The sequence below is a fragment of the Jaculus jaculus genome, chromosome 3, assembly GCF_020740685.1.
Source record: "Jaculus jaculus isolate mJacJac1 chromosome 3, mJacJac1.mat.Y.cur, whole genome shotgun sequence".
Classification (NCBI taxonomy): Eukaryota; Metazoa; Chordata; class Mammalia; order Rodentia; family Dipodidae; genus Jaculus; species Jaculus jaculus.
This window is the reverse complement of record NC_059104.1, coordinates 66,162,906-66,186,090: the sequence shown is the minus strand read 5'-3', so window position 1 is coordinate 66,186,090 and position 23,185 is coordinate 66,162,906. Positions and strand designations below refer to the sequence as shown.

The 23,185-nt window shown below is 40.1% G+C and overlaps 1 protein-coding gene across 3 annotated transcripts in view; it reads left to right on the top strand.

Moving 5' to 3' along the window:
* The window catches only part of Lcp1 (lymphocyte cytosolic protein 1), a 48,194-nt gene that overhangs the window by 15,880 nt on the left and 9,129 nt on the right, over window positions 1–23,185 (top strand). For all 3 annotated transcript variants that reach the window (XM_045146368.1, XM_045146370.1, XM_045146369.1), the window contains exons 2-12: window positions 4,673–4,758; window positions 5,323–5,486; window positions 6,161–6,290; window positions 8,510–8,642; window positions 10,167–10,248; window positions 12,321–12,486; window positions 14,085–14,227; window positions 16,645–16,740; window positions 19,064–19,259; window positions 21,892–21,970; window positions 22,503–22,617. In XM_045146368.1, the coding sequence (XP_045002303.1) occupies window positions 4,695–4,758; window positions 5,323–5,486; window positions 6,161–6,290; window positions 8,510–8,642; window positions 10,167–10,248; window positions 12,321–12,486; window positions 14,085–14,227; window positions 16,645–16,740; window positions 19,064–19,259; window positions 21,892–21,970; window positions 22,503–22,617 (1,368 nt within the window). In that variant the 5' untranslated portion in view covers window positions 4,673–4,694. The remainder of the gene's footprint in view (window positions 1–4,672; window positions 4,759–5,322; window positions 5,487–6,160; window positions 6,291–8,509; window positions 8,643–10,166; window positions 10,249–12,320; window positions 12,487–14,084; window positions 14,228–16,644; window positions 16,741–19,063; window positions 19,260–21,891; window positions 21,971–22,502; window positions 22,618–23,185) is intronic.

Below are 23,185 nucleotides of genomic sequence, written 5' to 3'. Positions count from 1 at the left end.
TTGGTACCAGGAGTAGCCCTGTTCCAGCCTAGGGGTGATGAGGCACTGAGACACGTTCCCAAATCCCAGCTCAGTGTATCATCTTTGCTTTCAAGATCTGGGTTTGGGTAACTTGGTAGATAAGAGAGGCATTGGGAGTAGAGGGAGGGAGGAGACAATAAGACCTGAGTAGGTGATAGAATGAGCTCTGTGTGCCTGGTTCTACATCATTTCAGAAGCCTCTCAATTGAATGACAAAACCAGATGCCTCCGGAGCATCAGAGGGTGAGCAGGTTGGAGCAATGTGACCTGATGGCTTCCTGAGTGCTTATGTAGCCCCCAGAGAGCAACTGAGAGAGTCACCTAGTCTGTGCAATGAATGAGAGGCTCTCACTGCCTTTCTCCCTACAGCCTTACCTCAGAGGACACAGAGATAAAGGACTCTGTTTTCCAGAGCAACCCTGAGGGAATTAGTGCATTTTCAAGAAAAGCAAAAGACAAATTAGAGATTTTTATCTTGCCAGAAGGATATGCAATAATCCCTCTATATATTTGAGACCATGTGTAATTGAACTCTTCAGAAAAAGTCATCTTAAAAATTTGTTTCAAAAAAATTGTTTCAGAGTAATCATTTATTTAGCCATAAAAATATATCCCAAGTACATGCAGTGAGTTACTATATACTGTAAGTTAGATCTTCTGCAGTGGTCTACTTTGTAAAGGGCAGGATTAAGTGAAAGCAGATAATTTTTTTTCATACAGCCTTGAATAAATGTGTGGCTGTTTTATCTTGCTTCAGGAACATGTGTACTTTTGTTTTATTTCTTGGTCATCCTAGCCTCATGCTAAATATTGCAATATTCATGTTGTATTAGATGACATATTTTGGTTTACTCATTGTCCATGGAGGTGTTTGGAAATTTTATAATTTCCCTGTTGAAGCACTAAAGCTACTGAAACTCTGCTAGGAGCAAAAGTCCTGAATATCTGGTTTTATTTAACTATGAGTCAAGTTTCAGGAAAAGTGGGGCACATTCACAAGAGTCCCTTGGCAATGGGATGCTAGGTTGCAGATGCCTCCTGACTCCAGCAGGTTGCGCAACTGGACACCACTGTTTCTTCCCATCCACAACCGTGATGAGCCTATAGCTACCAACTTTCAGAAATGACTGTGGCCCATGAGCATTGCTCTTAGGATAGGCTGCTTTGCCCTCCTGCTTCTTTCATGATGTTATAAAACTTCTCAGAGAAATTCCCACTTACACATATGCACTTACTTTACAGGACCTGATTTCTTCTGTTCACTATGCAGGGCTGTGGAGGGGTAAACTACACATGGCTTTTGCATTCCAATGTCAGGGAACGTGAGTCAGATACTTCCATGGTATTCCATTCTCAGAAGTTACCTTCCACTACCAATCTGGGATATACCATCTGTCTTTAAGCAGAATCACAAAACTTGCCAACTTAATGAAATGAACAGAACTTGTGGTATTTGCAGCTTAGGAGAATTATTTGATTCTTGGGTTCTAAGAGATAGTCTTAAAATTTAAAAAAGTGATTTCTTGGGCCAAATACCTTGGAATTCTACCAGTATCAATTTATTAAGCTTAAGTACTCACAGAACAAAACTAGCAGCCAAACATGACCTAGATAAATGATTTGAAATTTGTCTTCTTAGGTGTGTGATTTGGCCATTGATTCAGAAGTTAAGTTCCAGAATGTACTGCTGATTAAAATGGTCCCTGGCAGGGCAAAGTTAAAGGGTGCAATCATTTAAAAGGGCCACGGGCTCAGTAGCAGAGCACAGGCTTAACACATATAAGGCCCTTGGTTCAATCCTTAGCACCCAAAAGAAATGGAAAAGTAAATAGGGTCCTGCTCAGTGCAGAGGCAGTAGAGCTGAGTGGTAGAAAGCACTCTTCATGCCCTGGAAGATGCAGGTGTCCCCAGCCCCTTCTGTTAGCCCCAGCATGACCCAGTATTGGGCCAATATGAAGCCAGTATTTGAAATTGACTCCCATACCAGTTATCCCTGTCAACCTTGCTACATTAGCATAACCTGTCCCCTCAAGCATGTGTGAATTAAAATGGGCACATTTCCTCAGGAAGCACACAGGCTATGTAAAATAGCTAACATCAGATGCTAACTTCACTGATGTCCTTTACAAAAATCAGTTAACTACAGGTCCTGACATTTATTCTGCTTCTTCCTACTGTTCCACTTTGTGAAAATGCTGCCATTTACAGTTAGTTTTTTAGTTAAAGGATCTCTTCTCAGTTATGTACCTTAATCAGCCTTTTCCCAGTAGCTGCGTCCTTTTCCTCCTCTTCTTGTGGGTAGCTGCATCTATCCACTCCAGCCTGGCATTACCACTAAGCTATCTCTCCAGCCCTTTAGCCTTTTATTTTCGAATGGACTATGTAGTCTTTATGCCAAAATATTTCTCTACTTCTTCACTATGGCATGATCTTTGGAATTCTTTTAGATTTTTTCTTTTTTATCCAGCACTATAGTTTTTTTTGTTGTATTTTAGACTAGGCTTGTTGAAATTTACAATGCAAATTCATTCCTGTCTATATTTCTATTTCTCATCAGTCTCATATCATGATTTATAACCTAACATGCTCTGTAAAAGGATAAGGCCAGGTTTGCATACCAAGAGCCTGTTTATTCTCCTACTTTTTATTTATTTATTTATTTTTTTCGAGGCAGGGTCTCACTCTAGCTCAGGCTGACCTGGAATTCATTATGTAGTCTCAGGGTGGCCTGGAACTCACGGTGATCCTCCTACCTCTACCTGCAAGTGCTGGGATTAAAGGCGTGCGCCACCATGCCCGGTTTCTCCTGCCTTTGTTCAGTGTTGTTTTATGCTTTTCAGTAACATGCCAACATAGATATGGTTTAGCCAAAATAAAGAGCAGGGCCTAGATTACAGCAGATATTTATAAAATATGTGTCCAAAATATGAACTTATCTCATCTCATGAATACCCATAAACCAAGAGGTGTCCCCACAGATGAATAAAGGAGACAATATGAGTAGGAGGTATTCTAAGCTTTACAAACAACATTCTCGAAGTTGTTATTTTTATTTGCTTACCTTTTGGCTTCCTTGGACCTGGCTATTTGTTTATTTTTATTCACATTTAAGCTTTCTGTTTACAAAAGTAACAAAAGATTTCTTGGAGAAACATAAATTTTAAAGTATTGATGCTTGTGCACAGTAGAAAGTTGGTGGGTAATGGATGTGGATTGTCAGAATTGAGTGTGATGAAATTTTGGCCTCTAGATTTAAGTCATAAAACATTTGCTTTTTTGTGTGGCTTTTGATTGTCATTGAGAATAAATACAGTACTGTAGAATTGTGTGAATATAAAGAAGAAACCAATTTACATAAAGCATTCCTGCCACAAATCCAAAGTAATTTTAAATTGAAAGTTTTACTAAAATGCTCAGCACTGAGGAATACTCATCCTCCACTTACAACCTCTACATCACGGAATCCAGTCATCTTCCCTGGAACCCCATGAAATACCTTCAAATTAACAAGGGAATGGGAAAGTAAAATCCATTTTCTAGTTCATTCTCTTTCTACCCACTAGAGGGCAGCAGTAGTGCACAGAGATGGGGAAATTGAATGTTGCTTAGCAAGACTATATAGCTTTTCTGAGAAAACACCTATGAATTTATTAGAGGATGGAATTCTTTCTTCCATCCCTAACTATGTATAGAATTTTGACTAACCCTTTCTGAATTTGGCCAAACATATTAATTGAAATATCGTGATATTTTGAAAAAAAAAAGACATTTATGTAAAAGTTAAGTGTTTTGTATATTTCTGTATTCCAAAATACTCCAAGGATTAGAGAGGTGGCTTAGCAGTTAAGATGCTTGCCTGAAAAACTAAAGGACCTCGGTTTGATTCCCCAGGACCCACATAAGTCAGATGCACAAGGTGGCACATGTGTCTGTGTATCTGGAGGTTGTTTGCAGTGTCTGGAGGCCCTGGCATACCCATTCTCTCCCTCCCCCCCCCCTTCCTCCCTTCCTCCCTCTTTTTATCTCTCCTAAATAAATAAAGATAAAAAAATAAAATACTTCAAAATGCAGTAGTATTATTGTACATCTGGGTAAGTCTTCTGTTCCTTGTGATGTTGGCTTGTATTGTGGTCATTTAGGAGCTCAAATGGGCCAGTAAGTCACAGAGGGCTCCTCCAGTACCTGGCAAGTGAATGGCTATCGGCTGGGAGCTCACCAAGGGCTGGAATCACAACACTTCATCTGCTGTGTTAGTTTCTCTGTGTGGCTTGAACTTCTTGCAGCATAGCAGTTGGGTACCAAGAAGTATCCCAATAATGATTATTCCAAATAAAAGAAGCAGAAATTTTCTGTCCTGGAAGTTACTTTTCTTTCTGATGGTCAAAGTGATCCAAACATCAGCCCAATTCAAGGGGCAGGAAATAAATCCTACCACTTGATGTGAAAGGCAGTCTCTTTGGGGAGGGCAGGAGGAATGTGGACATCTGCCTTGGAGGTCCCACATGGAAGATGGGCAGAGGATATTTCTGGCTTCCATCCTAGAAAGATGCAGAAGGTCACATCTTCTTATAAGAAACAGGTGTTGCTTCTGAGCATGTGATATAAATATTGAGAGACACAAAATTCACCCCTGTGTTTTCCTCCTCCCCAGGTCTGTTCCTAAAGCAGGGAGAATGGCCAGAGGATCTGTGTCTGAGGAGGAAATGCTGGAGCTCAGAGAGGCCTTTGCCAAAGTCGGTGAGTAGGCCTGGCTCTCCACCTTGCACAGCTCTGTGCTGAGCAGCTTCAGCATATTCAACAAAATGAATTACAAGAAAATTGGCAGTGATGACAGGAGAGAAGGGGCGCGGTGAAAGGGCCCACAGAAGTGATCTGTGGAAGGTATGCTGGGTGGGGGGTGTCTCTGTCTTTCTCAAAACATAGAATAATATAGAGTCTTTCTCTGCCATAGCTATTCCCTGGAGATGGTCCCTTAGACTCAACTGATGTACCTTGTCTGCATTTGGTTTCCTTTATCTTGTTGTCATGAGGCACTTCTTTTTACTCTTCATCATTAACCCTGTAGCTTGCTTACAAGTTTATATTTTCCTAAAGATTCTCCCCAAAACTTCTGCTTTGAAATTCTATGAATATTGAGAGTGAAACTAGTGCCTGTCTCCCAGAGCAGGAGCCTCTTAGGAGATTTCAGCTGTGTCCACTGATCACCTCCTCTGGCCCCCTCACTCTCAGGTAGTCTCCTCTGGCCTTTCTAAGGGCTATCCCTGGATGACCCTGACCTTCACTGTATTGTTTGCATTACAGATACTGATGGCAATGGGTACATCAGCTGCAACGAGTTAAATGACCTGTTCAAGGCTGCCTGCTTGCCTCTGCCTGGGTACAGGGTAAGAGAAATTGCAGAAAATCTGATGGCCACAGGTGACCTGGACCAAGATGGGAAGATCAGCTTTGATGAGTTTATCAAGGTGAGCACAGTAGCAAATACAAGAAGATGCATTTGAAACATAAACTCAATTTCAAAAAGTATTCATAGGCTGGAGAGACGGCTTAGCAGTTAAGGCATTTGCTTAAGGACCAGGTTCAATTCCTCAGTACCCTTGTAAGCCAGATGCACAAGTGGGGGCATGCATCTGGAGTTTGTTTGCAGTGGCTAGAGACCCTGACACACCCATTCTCTATCTTCCTCTCTCTCTCTCCCTCTCTCTCTCTCTCTCTCTCTCTCTTTCTCTCTCTCTCTCTTGTGTGTGTCAAAATTAATTAATTAATTAAAAGTATCCAAGCCTTTAATCCCAGCACTTGGGAGGCAGAGGTAGGAGGATCACTGTGAGTTTGAGGCCACCCTGAGACTATATAGTGAACTCTAGGCCAGCCTGGACTAGAGTGAGACCCTACCTCAAAACACAAACAAAATTCCTGCTTTATGTCACCATTGCATAGTCTTTCCTTTGTGATCTTCTTGACTACTTCTTGGGCCTCTAAAAATACATTATTCTAGCAGTGTGCTTGGGGGCTGAGGTAGGAGGATTTGCTGCAAGTTGGAGACCAGCCTGAGCTACATAGTGAGTACCAGGCCAACCTGAGCTACATAGCAAGACCTTCTCAAACAAATCAAAACAAAACTTGTCTTCTTTTTTTTCAGGTTTTCCATGGCCTAAAAAGCACTGAAGTTGCCAAAACCTTTAGAAAAGCAATCAATAAAAAGGAGGGCATCTGTGCGATTGGTGGCACCTCCGAGCAGTCCAGCGCGGGCACCCAGCACTCCTACTCAGGTAGGCTGTGCTGATGGGTGGGGCATGCAGGTGGGAAGGGTGCTGGGAAGATGAGAGAGGAGAGCACTGGAGGAGCATGAAACATGCAGAAAGAATCGGTCCTCTGGGTTGCAGATTCAAAATTCAGTGTGCAAACCGAAGCCGTGAGAGCAAGCAGCAAACAGCTGCACCGAGTCCTGCCTGCCCCTGTGTGGAGGCGGCTCAGCTCCAGGCCCTGGATACAGGAGTGGTTGCTGTAAATAGGTCCCCATCAGAATTTTCTTTTTGTCATGAGTTTTTTTTTTTTCAAATTTTTATTAACAAGTTCCATGATTATAGAAAAAAATATCCCATGGTAATACCCTCCTTACCCCACTTTTTCCTTAGAAACTCCATTCTCCATCATATCCCCTCCCCATCTCAATCAGTCTCTCTTTTATTTTGATGCCATGATCTTTTCCTCCTCATCTGCATTTTAAAAATACTTTTAAAGCTCCAAAATTCCATTTTAAATCTTATAGACAACAATAGCTATCTGAGCCTTTATCTTAAGTATAATGATTATTAATGATGCCTGCTGAGCAGTCAGAAATGTGTCTTCTTTGATTTGGATGCAGGCTGTATTTTGTTGTTGTTGTTGCTGTTGTTTGTTTTTTCCTGAAGGCTGCTAGGTAGCAGCCTTGATGAAAACTTCTGATTGTCCAAGCAGTCTAGTTATCCAATATTCCCAAACTGATGATTTGATGTTAAAGATAAGCTCATGGTTAAACACTGCCTGCAGCTGCTCAGACAAAGTTTAACCTTTCTTTCTTTAAGTTTAGAGAGATTTTATTAGATTATAGGTAGAACTTAAAAGAAGGAAGGAAGGAAAAGCTCCTGTACAGCAGGAGGGGTTTCTAGAAATGGAAAAGCCACAACTTTTAGCCTTTTATTCTTTTGAACATAGGTGTCTTCAAAGCCCTTGGTATGTCAAACAGCATTATGAATCTGCAAGATAGTGATTCAGTAGACAGTATTTCCTAAGTGTTAGTGAATCAGAATTCCTCGGAGAGACCTTGTGTTCAGTGATTCATAACTTGCAAAACACAGCACTAGGACATGAAGCACAGCTTGTAGTTTTACTAACACAAGATCAACACATTGTGGCCTTACTGATAGGAAAGAAAAATTATATGGCAAATGATTTCATTTCATAATAGTTTCATTATAATTTTGTAAAGAAATTCAATGCTACCACAAGGAATGTCTGTGGTCACCCAACATTTAAACCAGCAGGGTTACCTTGAGTTTTATCCTGTAAGCATTAAAGCACATTTACATTTAAATTATACCTACATAAAACATTTTTTGTTCAAATTCTTTTTAATGCTTTACTTGCATATGTTAATTGTACATAATTATGAGTTTCATCATGCCATTTTCATACATGCACATAACGTCTTGATCTTATTTACCACCCCACTATTACATTCTCTTATCCCCCTCCCATGCCCACTGATACTGAACCCTTTATTCTTCCGACTTGGGCCCTTTGTTCTTCTCTTCCACCTTCTCTGTCTCCTTTTGAATTTTGTGAGCTGAAGTGTTTCATTCGATTTGTTTGCAGAAGCATGGGTATCTTACTAGTGGCTACAACACTGAAGAAAATGTCTGTCCCTTCCCTGTTAACGATCAACCGTGTGGGGCCCATGAGCTTCCTCCCCCAGCTCCCCTGTCCAGGGCAGGGTGCCGACAGGCCCAGCGCTGTGCAGATCTTGCGCAGGTCAGCACAGCTGGTGTGTGCTGAGGAGCACAAAAGCCATGCCATTCCTGGGAGTTCGCATCACACTGCTGCTCCCTGCCCCGCTCTGTATTCTTGCTGCCCCTTCATGCGTGACACTCCCTGAGCTGTGGAAGGGGTCATATGGAGGCTCCCTTTATGGCTCAATATTCAATAGTCACTTATTCACAGCACTACCAGTCATAAAACACTTTTATTATTTGCTTTTAAATATAACATATATATGTTTAAATCTTGTTCCAAATCATCTAGCAGTATCTTTATGACTAGATTTTATGCCTATTTCCCAAGTGACCTGAGATGTTTTTAAAACTGAATAAATATGAGATGATAAAATAATGGACTGGGAAGCCTTACAATAGCTCTCTAGGGTTTGAGAATTTGAAATCCATGTGGATAACGTTGTTTCAAAATCTCATTTGCATATTGAATTCAAGTCATTTTAATCATTTACTTTCAGAGGAAGAGAAGTATGCCTTTGTCAACTGGATAAACAAAGCTCTGGAAAATGACCCCGATTGTCGGCATGTCATCCCAATGAACCCAAACACGGATGACCTCTTTAATGCTGTAGGCGATGGCATTGTCCTTTGGTAAAGAAACTTTTCTCCCTGGTTTCCAAACTATTGTCCATTTTCAGGAATGTCAGCACTAAGTGTGTTTAGCATAGGTCAACTTCCTTTGATGCTAACCTGTACCGGGGGTACCTCTAGGTTAAAGCTGCTGTCTAGAGAGCAAACTAATTTCAGAAGCTATTTGTAATGAAAAATATAAGGCTGCTTATGAAGATAAGCATAGTCATAGAGATTCTAACACAAGGTCAGAAGCAATTACTTCTGGAATGTGTGCCACTTGGCTTTATCAGAGCATGGCCTACCTTGGGAGCAGAAAGACTTGACAAGAGTAGTTGAAGTGCTCCATTGCAAGCTTTGGTCTTCAGCAAAAACATGTGTGGCTGTTGCCCACCAAAACACGACTCAGATCCAGAGGCAGAGGAGCAGGGGCTTGTGTTCTCTGCTCAGGAGACCTCCTGCCTCCACCGCTCTTGCTTCAACAGCTTTCCTGTACTTGCAGACCACGCATTAGTGGGGTGGCTGGGCTTACTCATTGTTTAAAAGTAGGAACAAAAAAGTGGCTGATTAAACATTTTTGGGAAAATGTTAATTCTGGCTTTTCATTAAATAGAAATGTTTGTAGTGAGATGTACTGCTTTTTAAATTTTTATTTTATTCCTTTTGGACTTTTATTTCAGTCCTGGGGATTGAACCCAGGGCTTCACACATGCCAGACCAAACACCGTATCACTGAGCCATACCTCCAGCCCTCTTAGTTTTTTACAACTTTGAGACAGAGTCTCACAAAGTTGCCAAGGGTGGTCTTGAACTCACTCTGTAGCCCAAGTGATCCTCCTGCCTCAGCTTCCCAAGTAACTGGGATTGCAGGCATGTGACATCAAGCCTGGATTCCTTTTGGATATTTGTTTAACATTTCCTTTTTATAAATAAAATGGAGATTACTTAAGTAATTGTTTATGCCAAATTGAAGGTTAAATCAATACTAACTTGGGTAAAATCAAATTTTCATAAATAATTGCTTACTTTTGATGTTTGATCAATGTATTAGATATGTAAGTAAGGAAATTTATAACGCATTGATTAAATGAAAGCTATAGAATGTTATAAATTCATTATATGTTTAGTGAAAGGTATTGTCCAGGTATCAGATAGAAATGTAGATATTATATAAACCCAGAAATATATCAATAGTCTGTTAAAACCAAGAAAGGTGAAGTACGCACAGGGAATTTGCTTTTATTATTCACCTAGAATTCACTGACAAGCTAAGAGAACCAGGGAAATTTTGTAGCTTTTTAGTTGAATGAATGAAGTAGAGTCTTCATTTCTTGCCTTACTATATTAGTACAACTTCAGGAGCATTGACTCTTCCACAGATGGTTCAAATCTAACCAAAGTGGCATAACTAATTTCATATCCCAGCTCTGCATTGAAAGATGGCATTGCCAACATGATTAATAATGATGTTGCTAGAATTTAAAGACAGCATTACCTGGCTCTGTCACTCAAAAGTCTGCTTTCTTTAAATTGTTTCTCTTTCAGTAAAATGATCAACCTGTCAGTGCCAGACACAATTGATGAAAGAACCATCAACAAAAAGAAACTCACCCCTTTCACCATCCAGGTACATCTCCCCATTACCTCAACATAGGACTGGGCCAGGCAGGAGGGAGTGCTGGCACCCTGAGTCAGCTTCCTGGGAGTGCAGATAATATTCCCCAAGCCCAGGCCTTGGGCTGATGACTTCTCATAATGAGTGGGGCAGAAAGTCCATTTCTGTCTTGTGCTTCATTGATGTAGCAGTGAAGCATGCCAGCCCAGACCTGTAATGCTAGCACTAAGGGGGACAAAGACAGGAAGATCACTGGGGCTTCCTGGTCAGCCAGTCCAGCTGAAGAAGGACTGTCTCAAGGAAGTAAGGCAGAAGAGTGATAGAGGATGACATCCTGCATTCGCCTCTGGCTTCTGCACATGTTGGCATGAACACATAGCATGATTCTGAAACATTATTGCAACAAAATGATTATCTTCAAGGAGTCTGACAACACTGCTCACTCTGTGTGGTGAAGGGGGGCGGAATATACTTACATTGACTAAAATTTTCACTCAAACTTTTCCTAGCAAAGTATCTTCGAATTGATGCCAAGTACACAGCATTTGCTAAAACAAGCAGCCTTAGCAAGAAGTAAAAGGGCAGTCTGGAGAGATGGCTTAGCAGTTAAGCGCTTGCCTGTGAAGCCTCAGGACCCCGCTTCGAGGCTCAGTTCCCCAGGACCCACATTAGCCAGATGCACAAGGGGGCGCACATGTCTGGAGTTCATTTGCAGTGGCTGGAAGCCCTGGCATGCCCGTTCTCTCTCTCTCCCCCTCTCTGCTTCTTTTTGTCTTCTGTCACACTCAAATAAATAAATAAAAATAAACAAAAAAAAATTTTTTAAAGAAGCAAAAGGGTGAAAATTGGAAATACTGTGGCAGCTGTCACAGCTCTGCGTCACTGCTGTGAGTGTGATGAGCCTTACCTCAGTGTGTCAGGAGCAGCATTGTCACTGGCAGGAAAGAAGCCTTGCTACCTGTGTGGCAGTATGCTAACATCATGGCCATGCTCTTGCTCAGGAGCCATGTCTAGTATCGTAAATCATGAACAATAGGCTATTGCCTGTTGGGATTTGAAATGAAAGTGGTGATCAGATTGAGAACTATGATTAAATATGTAGGAATGCCATTTACTCATAATCCTGGCTATAAGTAGAAAAAGCATTTTTTTTGCATTCATCTTTTTATTTTTACTTATTTATTATCTTTTTTTTTTTTTTTTTTTTTTGGTTTTTCAAGGTAGGGTCTTGTTCTAGCCCAGGCTGACCTGGAATTCACTGTGTAGTCTCTGAGTGCCCTTGAACTTATAGTAATCCTTCCACCTCTGCCTCTTGAATGCTGGGAGTCAAGGCATTCATCTTTTGAATAGTTGGGAAGGACTATGGATTTACCACTGACCTTTGTTTTGCTTTTAATTGGTCATAAAAATAATTTCCATACTTCTCTGGCACTGATTGTTCTTCCGTAATGGTCACAAGAAGAGAGCCTAGACTAGAGGCTGAAGACATCATCAACCATTCCAACTGCATGTAGAGTTACACTGCACACATATTGCTAGTCATAGCAGTGGAAAACATATATACACGTGTGTATACACAAGTTCTCTAGTTAGTGTGGGTACTTAATTAGTTGTCCTATTAAAACCCATGTTTTCAGAAATTTGATTTATGTTTTTCATTCCATAATCCCAAACCTGCAAGTCAAAAAGCTATTCTGTTGCTCTGTTATGACCCTAATTTACGTTAACAGTTGTACTGTTAGCTCTAGCCAGTGACAGGACAATGACTTTCCTTGGGCTAATGGGGACTCTAAGTAAGTAGCCTTCCTCACAGCACGGGATGGACACACATAAGACTCATTACTCTCCTGGTAACTAGAATGTGCCTTGCCCAGAGAGTGCTGCTTGATTGAGTAGGCTACTGTGTAAGCTCAGTGTCTGGCCTATCATCATTTCATGCTCTGTCTCATTCTTAAAACTAGTGAACACCATGCCTCTGGGCCCATGAATATTCTAGAAGGATAGCATCATTGCTGTTTCTAATCAGTAGTTATTTGATGTCTGCAAAGAGAAAGACCAAAGGTTGCATGCTTTTTCTTCCTTAGGAAAACTTGAACTTGGCTCTGAACTCTGCCTCGGCCATTGGATGCCATGTGGTAAATATAGGGGCTGAGGACTTGAAGGAGGGGAAGCCTTATTTGGTCTTGGGACTTTTGTGGCAAGTCATCAAGATTGGGTTGTTTGCTGACATTGAACTCAGCAGAAATGAAGGTAAGAGAAAAATTTCAGATGCTGTAATGGCACAGAAAACATAAAAAATTCTTAAGTTTAGAAAATTATATAGTTGTATTGAATCTATCATATTAATATAGCTGTCTCAATCCATACTGACCAGACTTATTAAAATGACAGAGCAAAAGCTTTTTAAGACCACAGACTAATAATAATCCTACAGTCTATCTCAGTCCAACTATGTGGAACTTCAACCTCAAGAGCTTTTTTCAGAGCCCATATTGTTTGTAGAGACTTCATAATAAATGAGACTAGTCTTAATACAGATTTCATGAAACAAATTCCATCAAACATTTCATTATGTGTACCAGGTTAGGAGAAAGTTGGTCTATTTTTTTTTTATGAAGACTGTAGAGGAAAATGTAGCTCAAAGTATATATGCATTTATGTAAAATGAATGAGTCTAGAAATCTAATGTAATATGTGGACTATAATCAATAGTACTGTAGAGTATGATAGTAATTTGTCAAAAAAAATGGGATATTAGGTACTCATCACAAAAGAGAAAAGGGGAAAAGGTAACTATATGGGTATATGGACAGTAATTTGCTTAACCATAATAAAATATAGTAATCACTATGTATATGTATAATGAGAGAATTATATCAAAACATCATGTTATGTACACACTCTCATTTGCCTCTCTCTCTTTCCAATAAATAAATAAATAAAATATTTTTAAGTAAAAGCAAAAGAGAGCTAGGGCTAGCTCAGTGATAAAACACTTCACTAGCATGTATGAGGACCTAGGCTCAATCTCCAGAATTGGGAAATAAAGGAAGGAAGGGAGGGAGGAGTTTTTGAACCCTCAGTCTGATTCTGTCTTCTCCTACCATCCTGTCCCCATTTAAATGGTAATTATTTATTTGCTTAGACAGAAGGAATGTCATACAAATCACAAAGTTACAAGTTAATTTTCAATTCTAATCTTTGGCTATACATATTTTAAATTTTTAAGTTCAAATTATGTAGCCAGTGAAAAATCCTAAAATACCACTTTAAAGCCAATATTCTAAACATAATACAAACAATTTTAAAAAGAAAATAAGGATCTTGAAACCTAGATGGAAGAACATTGATTTTCAAATTCAGATCAGTTAAATTTAAACCTAAGCAAAAAAAAAAAAAAGCAATCTATTCATCTGAGGAAAAAGAATTGACTACATTGTTGGTTTGCTATAGCAATTTAGGTAATCATTTGAAATATAAAACACCAGTGGGAATAAAAGAAAGAACACTGTCATTATAAAATCAATCTCTTAAAAGCAAAAGAGTCATAGTAGCATGAAATGTGGTCTGAGGCCAGACAGAGCATTCTGAGCCTTGGTTATTTTTGTGGCTGTGACCAGTGTTTTTAGGCTTGGGATTGAAGTTCTTTAGTGCTTTGTCTTCTCTGTCTCAGAAATGGGGATAAGTTAGCTCACTATAGGAAGCTATGTGAGGTGTTTACTCCATGGAAAAGACTGTGAGAACTTGTCCTTCAGAGTTACAACGTGGCTGACTTTGGATTGCCAAGGCTCCATGTTGGTTGTAATGAACCTCTGTATTTCTTTTTGTCCATTTTTGTGCTTCTTCAGCTCTAATTGCTCTTTTGAGAGAGGGAGAGAGCCTAGAGGATTTGATGAAGCTATCTCCTGAAGAGCTCCTGCTGAGGTGGGCTAATTATCATCTGGAAAATGCAGGCTGTAATAAAATCAGCAACTTCAGCACTGACATCAAGGTAGGAGGAATGTCATCTGAACACAACTAACTGAAGCAGTGAAGGGTATTTGGGAAGTTAGCTGAGATAAGAAAAGCTCTGGGCCTTGGGTCTTCAACAGCTCTCGGATTAGTGTGGTCCTGTTGGGAGCCATTCCTGTCTCAAGAGTGTATCTGCAGCTCTACCTTGAATCTAGCACAGGACTACAAAGTGAGTACCAGATCAACTTGGGTTAGAGTGAGAACCTACCTCAAAAAAAAAAAAAAAAAAAAAAAAACAAAGCCAGGTGTGGTGGCGCACGCCTTTAATCCCAGCATTCGGGAGGCAGAGGTAGGAGGATCACCATGAGTTCAAGGCCACCCTGCAGGACTTTAATGTCAAATCTAATGGTCTTCCTCTTTAAAACTAAAATAAGAATGACTCATCTAATTATACTAGCAGTAGTAATCATGGTGTCTGCTACATGTCAGGCATGGATCTTAGTACTTTGTACATGCATGGATCAACTCATTTAATCCTTACCACAAGATCTTCAAATTTATTCCATGCAAAGGTGAGCAGAAATAGCTATAGTTGATGACAGACAGACTAAGGTAAAAACCCGTGAAGGAGCTGTTATGGAGCCCAGAAAGCCCAGAACTCAGTCTGTGTGGGAACTGGCTGAGGTGCAGAGCTGCAACACAAGGAAACATTTCAGTTTTCAGTTGCTCAAAAGTGAAGGAACCTTTCTCCAAAGAGAAAAAGCCAGAGGAAAGTTATAGACCTGCCAGGAGTTCACCAGGCTTAGATCATTCTTTGAGTAACAGTTTCCCCCTGTAGACTCACTAGGTAATGTTGAAAACTCAGGGTTTTCCAGGCACAGGACCAGTCAGAGTAAAGCTTGTTACTGGGAGTCCTCCACTTCTTATGGCTTTAGATAAACTTGCTCTTCTAATTCTACCTCTCACACTAGTTGTCAACATTCTTCCCGTAGTACCAACCAACCAACATAGAGCTTAGCAGGAGCTGGACTGCATCTCCTTTCTGCTCAACACTTTGGCTCCACTATTGTTGGAAGACTTTTAAGCAAACATTAGCCATAAATGGGCCTGATTTCTTATCACCAAATGGCCATATTCTTCAAATAATTATCAAGTTAGGAAGTTTCTGGAAGGAACTAGCCAGTTGTATACTTGACAATGCTTGTGCTGTGGGTACTGGGGAAGGCTATGCTACAGTGCAAAGTGCCTGAGCAGCTGTTCAGATCCTTTCCCATAAACCAGCCAAAAAAGTCCATATGAGAGAGAGTGGGAAAGGATTACTGGAGTGAGGTGATGTGGGGCTACCTAGCAAGGCTAATAATCGAACATATGTTCACATGTTAGGCAGATTTTGTTGGCGTTCACTGACTTCCAGATAACTACAGTGAAAAGTGGAAGGAAGGAGAGCAAGCAAGAGATCCCCAGGCGTAACTCCAGTGACTCATGTCTCTGGTTCTCTTCTGCCTAATGCCAAGGGGTGAACATGTCTCAGCTCTGCCCAGACTTTACCCAGTTTATATACAATGGATTTTTCAGGCTTTAAGAGAAATGAAGATTTTAAACTATTTAAATAAATTATCTGAAATTCTATATGGTTTCATTGACTGAGGATATATTTATTTTTAAGATTTTGCCTGTGAGACTTCGTTTTGTCAACAAGCATATTGCAGAATATAAGGAAACTTAAGAATTCAGTACTTATATCCTATTTATTACAACCAAAATTTAACCAATTTTCTACTTTATAAGAAATATTAAATACATTTGCCATGATAATATTTCTCTTTTAGTTGTTGCATATAATCCCAGCACTTTGGAGGCTGAAGTAGGAGGATCATGAATTTGAGACCAGCCTGAAATACATAGTGAAATCCTGTCTTAAATAAATAAATAAATAAGAAGAGAAATAACAAAGGAAACAGTATTGCTTGCTAAACTTGTCTTGCCTTAGCTTTTTGTCTTCTGTCTTTGAATTTTTTTTCTTTTGCTGATTGCCCGTTTAAATGTATTTTTAAACCTTGTTTTAAACTTCTGCTTCCCTTTTCTGTCACTTTTTTAATTAAACCTTAGCTGACTGACTTCTGCAACAATATAAAGGTATATGTACTCTCCTGAATACAATTTAATACATGTAGATAAGTTGCTCCTCCACTGAGGACAAGAGTAATACGGCTTCTTCGTGTTGCCTTTTATGCATGTCCTGTATTGTCAACTGATAGACTCTTTAAAAAAGAAAACCAGTAGAAATGCACCCAGATGAATGTCAAACTAGTGAACATTCCCAGCTGTATGAGTTAAGATATTCTTGAATAATAGTAGAATAAGAACTATAATGCTTAGTTTGGGGAAATAATTATCAAACTAAGTATGTAATTAGTTGTGCTATTTTGAAATTGTAATTTATCAATTTTTTCACAGGATTCAAAAGCTTATTATCACCTGCTTGAGCAGGTGGCTCCAAAAGGAGATGAAGAAGGGATCCCTGCTGTAGTTATTGACATGTCAGGACTACGGGTAAGGACTTTGGAGAGCACAGTAGTATCGGTGTGGACTGTTCTTTGGGCTGCATGCCCTCTTGCTCGAGAATTTTGTTGAACTACTAAACACAGCAAGACTGAATCTGGAAATAATCAGAGAGGAAGAAGGGAGGAAGGGAGGGAGGGAGGGAGGGAGGGAGGGAGGAAAGAAGGAAAGAAGGAAGGAAGGAAGGAAGGAAGGAAGGAAGGAAGGAAGGAAGGAAGGAAGGAAGGAAGGAACTTTAGGGTTCCTTACACCAATGCACCAACAAATTTAGGGTACCCTGATTCTTGCCTTATGAATTTAAAGAATTAATATACATAGAACAGAGGGTAACATTTATAGAGACTTTAATAGATTACGAGAGCTCCTGCCATGAGGGAGGTAAGAGGAGGTAGGTCCCACAAGGGAGTAGGGGTGTGGGGGTCTCCCCTTGTTTCAGCCCTACTGAGGGAAGGTTTACCAGAACCTGGAAGTTCAGGAGCCAGCAAAGACAGAGGCCACCCACCTGGTAAGCATCTACTTACAACCTTATTTTAGTGGGCCTTGCCTTCCTGCTCAGGCAAGTCAGAGTGAGGGCTGATTGGCCTGGGCTAGGGTCTGGCTCAAGAAGAGGCCAGCCATGAAACCAAGCTTTGGGAAATGTAACCAACCATAATGCCAGAATCAGGTTTGAATTCTAGGAAAGGGGAAATCCCTTCCAAGAGGGGCTCGGTTTGTTTGTGGAAAAACAGATCTAGATAACTCCTTTACTCAAGAGATCTCTAATAAGGTGGAGATTGCAAGGGCATACTTATGGACAGGGCCCAGTCACCCTAAACTACATAACAAAACTACCTAGCCCACTTGGAAGGAAAGAAGGGAGGGAGGGAAGGAAGAAAGGAAGAAAGGAGGAAATACTAGTTAATGGCATATACCATGCAAGGCACTTCTTTATATGCCCATCATTTCATAGGCTCTACAATATCAACCTGGATCTGAATGTTAAAATTTCAGTTTTTTCATTTAGTATTATTTCCAGTTCTCATATAATAATACTAACTTATGGGGTATAATATATATGCATTGGGTATTGATCAAACCAGTAGCATATTCTTCAGGGTTTTTAAAATTTGTTATTATTTATTTATTTGTGCTGGGGATGAAACCTAGGGCTTCATACCTACTCAGCAAGTCATTGCTCTTTCACTTCCAGGTAGCACTTTCAGCTCTGATCTTAACAAGTTGTCTTGTCCATTTATGGGCCTCATGTAGTATCACTGGAATTTAATACAATGAGTTAATATTGATGTTAATTCATCCTTGAGTGAGAAATAAGTAAAAGTAAGGGAGAATAGAGTAAAGCATCAACTTAAGAAATAATTCTGGCTTAAAATTGTATTCTCTGAAAATTGGTAGTTTCATAGACTTTATACATAGTGGATCATTTGATAACAAAATTTTCATCTTGTTTCAAGAATTTGTTTACTAGTGACTGGAAATTCTCCAGATTTATTTGAGCATAGGAAGTAGTCTTCACTGTAAAGTTTGCAAATGCTAAATTAGTATATTTACCACTGACAATATATATATTAAATAACACATTTATTTTGCTTGGATATAATTATACCAACTCAGTGTAAGAAGGGTGATTATGGGATTGAGAGATGGCTTAGCAGTTAAGATGCTTGCCTGCAAAGCCCGAGGACCCAGCTTCAGTTCCCCAGAACCCACCTAAGCCAGATGCACATGGTGACACATGTATCTGGAGTTTGTTGCAGTGGCTAGATAACCTGGAGTGACCATTCTCTTACACAAACTCTCTCTCTCTAATAAGTAATAAATAATTTTTAAAAATCTATAAAAAAAGAAAAGTGATTGAGCTAATCAGGTGTTCTTACTGAAAACTGTAGATTTATGAATTGGAAATAGGAACAATAGTTATTAATTAATAAACTTTTTGATAGGCAAAAGTCTCGTGAAGTCTATGAAAAACTATAACAAAAACAAGCTCAATAAATAAAAATAAATTAATATAAATAATAAACTGTCAGCATTACTAAATTTCTATAAAAACAAGGCAACCAGCCACTCATCTGAGATGAATCTGGGTTATGATGACAGGGTTCAGTCATTGAACTTGTGAGGCTCCTCTTATGACTCTGATTTGGGAGTGTGTGTTGGGGCGGGGGGGGGGGTGCGGCTGTAACCATGTGCTGCTGTTAAGAATCTGCCTGTGACAGACACTCATTGTATCAGCGAGACTCCAGTTTTTCTTTCATGCTTGTGCATCCAATGTGCATGGGTCCTGACCCAGCCTTGAGAATTCCTTTCATTGCAGGAAAAGGACGACACCCAGAGGGCGGAGTGCATGCTGCAGCAGGCAGAGAGGCTGGGTTGCAGGCAGTTCGTCACTGCCACAGATGTTGTCCGAGGGAACCCCAAGTTGAACCTGGCTTTCATTGCCAACCTCTTTAATAGATACCCAGCCCTGCATAAACCAGAGAACCAGGACATCGACTGGGGGGCTCTTGAAGGTAATGTTAACACAGTTGCTTAAGATGGTAAAAAAAAAAAAAAAAAAAAAAAAAAAGCCTACAATTCCAAATCAATGACAATTCAAAATCATACTTTAGGCAAATAGGTACAACCAGGCCATTGACTCTCAGATACACAACATAAAATATATTAATCTCAAAAATTACAGCTAAGCATCAATAATAAAACATTATTATATCATATCTATTATACATAGGCTTCATCTGTTCCCACAATTAAATGTCTTAGCAGGGGCTAGAGAGATGGCTCAGCAAAACCTAAGGACCCAGGTTCGATTCTCTAGTATCCACATAAGCCACATGCACAAGGTGGCACATGTGTCTGGAATTCATTTACAGTGGCTAGAGACCCTGGCATGCCCATTCTCTCTATATATCTGACTATTTCTCTCCTTCAAATCAATCAGTAAATAAAAATATTTTTTAAAACATGTAAATAAAATATGTTTTAGGGAAGACAATATACTTAATTATTGCATGGGCTAATTCTGACCTCAAAAACAAAATGTATGTACTTAATAAGCTGTGTTATTTCCTGAAGGCTAGAAATAGTCACCACTCACCATCTTAAATGATATTTATGGGCTGGAGAGAAGGCTCAGTGGTTAAAGCTGCTTGTTTGCAAAACTTGCCGGCCCAGGGTTTAATTTCCCAGTACTCATGTAAAGCCAGATGCACAAAGTGGTACATGTGTCTGGAATTCATTTGCAGAGGCAAGAATACCTGGTGTGCCCATATTCATTCTTTTCTTTTCTCCTCTCCTCCTCTTCTCTTCTCTTCTCTTCTCTTCTCTTCTCTTCTCTTCTCTTCTCTTCTCTTCTCTTCTCTTCTTACTCTTCCCTTCCCTCCCCTCCCCTCCCGTCCCCTCCCTTTCCCTCCCCTCCTCTCCTCTCTCTCTCTCTCTGTACAAATAAAATTAAAAATAAAGTAAATAGCATACTTAGTTTATATTATGACATGCTTACTGAGTTTTCCACTTATATTTTGTTTCTTTGTGTGGGTTTTTAGGGCATAAGGAAGTATTTTGAGGCAGAATTCTGACAGTTGTATTTTACAAGATAACTAGGATATAACCTGTTTCTACAACTGTTCCAGAGGGTGTGTGTGTGTGTGTGTGTGTGTGTGTGTGTGTATACTATGTTAAATGATGTCATTGAAGAAGTCCAGATTTAAGGTCCTGGCTTTAGGCAGTGCTTTCCTCTGGCTAGAAATACAGCGTCAATGTGTCCAGCCCTGTTGCCTGGGTGCCACTGGGTAAGCCACAGCCTGGTGTGTGTGCACTCTGCTAACCGCATATCTGTATCAAACCCACAAGGTACCCCCTCATGGACCTAGCAGTCTGGATCCTTGGCTATCTCTCTTTTTTTTTTTTTTTTTTTTTTTGAGGTAGGGTTTCACTCTAGCCCAGGCTGACTGGAATTCACTATGTAGTCTCAGGGTAGCCTTGAACTCATGGTGATCCTCCTACTTTTGCCTCCTGGGTGCTGGGATTAAAGGCATGTGCCACCATACCCAGCCTTTGGCTGTCGTTTGAAGTAAAGCATATTTACAACAGAACTAATCAATTCTCCTGTTCCTCTACTGCCTTCCTACTCCATTTCTTATCCTTTCTACTTCCCTTTAGTAATTCTCATTTCCATTAACCATTAATGGTAATTTGGTTTGGGGGTTTGTTTTTAGTCATCAAAACTAAAGGTCTACTCTAATATCTTCCTCCCCTTTACTCTTAAATATATTCTATCAACAAACACCAATAATTCTTCACTGAAAATATCTTCTGGATTGCTATTTTCCATTTCCGCTCTTCTGGATTCATATCACTTATACACCGATAATTTTAAGAAGACTTAGGGGCATATTCCTCCATTCACCAGACAGTTGCATGTGTCCTACATGCTAGTGCCCAATACTACCCCCTGCATGCCTAGCTTAAATGCATATCACCTTCAGTCATTGTAGACTGCTGCCAGGCACATCTGCTAGAGCTTTCATTACATCTCTGCCTTGCTCAAGAATTTATTATAGTAATAAACAAAAGAACTCATAATGCCTGGCATGGTCTCATGTGTCAAGCCAAATCTGCTACCTGGCATAGATCCCCAGTCCTTGTATCGGCCTCTAGACAGTCTTGTCTCGATGTGCTGTACCGCAGGCCACTGACAAAGCTGTTCCTGCTGTTCTTAGTAGAGACTTGCCTGCTGCCCCTTTGTGCTCATGTTTATAGTCTGTGTCGTATTCCCCACATCCTCTGTTCTTTCCTTACTGTCCATCTTTCACTGACCCCAAAAAGTGAAGCTTCAATTCTGTACATCCTTTATCAATTGGAGCAGCCAATATATCTGCCTCCTGTGTATTCTATGATTTCTGTTTGGTGTTCTCAAATCTTGTTTTCCTAGCAAGAATGTTACTTTTTAGGGCCAACTCAAAACAGTCTACACATACATACACACACATGATTTTGAAAGCTACTAATAAATGCTCTAGAAATACTTGTTGAAATGAAATGGGAAAAATTAGCTGGATAGTAACACTTACTGCATCCTCTTTAGCTGAACTTAGATCATAAACAAGGTCTGTTTTCATGACAAATAACCAGTCCTCATTAATCTAGGTGAGACAAGGGAGGAGCGGACATTCAGGAACTGGATGAACTCACTGGGCGTTAATCCTCGAGTCAATCATTTGTACAGGTAGGTAGAGTTGGGAACTCATCCTTTATATGAAAAATGGTGACCTTGAAAGAGCATAGGATGGCTCAGAGCATGATGGTGTGCGCTGTTTCCCCCCAAACACGTGTGCCTTGATGACACGTGAGAAGAGCGCAGCAGGGACCTGCACGCGTAGGACGCTCAAATGAGACACTCACTCCCAACTACACCTCCACACGTGACAAGCTTACAGCGTGTCACAGCCTGTGATCTTCTCAAGAGCAGGGAAGACATGAAGTGAGAATTTTGAAGTTAATCGTCTCTTATACTATTTGATAAAGTCATGTTTCCTTTCTGGCCTGGAGGTGCATTATGACCATGGAAGGGGCAGAGCTATTCACACCTGAGGAAAATAAATTTCCTATATCTCTGAGTCATAGTTTCTACACAGTCGAAGATGATAAAACTCCTACTAGGTTTTTAGGGTTATTGGAAATATTGCTGGACCTAAGATGTAAAGAAGTGACTGAACAAACTGCTGGATATCTGAAAAATCTTTGTTTGTTTTGATTAGTGACTTATCGGATGCCCTGGTCATCTTCCAGCTCTATGAAAAGATTAAAGTCCCTGTTGACTGGAGCAGAGTAAACAAACCTCCATACCCCAAACTGGGAGGCAACATGAAGAAGGTAAACATTGACTAATTTGGTGCTCTATCACGCAGGCAAAGTCATCTGCCTGCTACAGCACATCAGGAATACTATACCAGGTAGACTTGGGTATGTAATGTTTATCAGGAATTAAATTATAGTGCAGCCATTAGAAATCTGGGTGGTTCCAATAAAGTGAATCTGTTACTGCTTTTAATGACTTATTTGCAATTTCATGTTGTATGTCTTTAAACATTATGATGTAATTAATTATGCTAACTACAGCGAACAGCCCCAGGCTTCTCTCCACCACCAGCAAAGTCTTCATACTCATTTTCTAAAGAATTACAGCTTTGTGCTGAGATTGACTGGTGCAGTTTTTCTGCTTTCAACACAGTGGGAACATTGTTTTCTAACAACAGGGTTGGCGCAGCCATTGCTCTTCTTTGTGGTTCTTAATGAGCCATGAGTAGCCAAAGGAATATCTGCCTTCCATGTCTAGCCACGCTGTTGACTTAGGATGGGGAGTACAAATCTTCCTGTCCATTGCCACAAATTCAACTCTTAGACATGTTACAGACAGAAAACTGAGGATGCCTATTACATT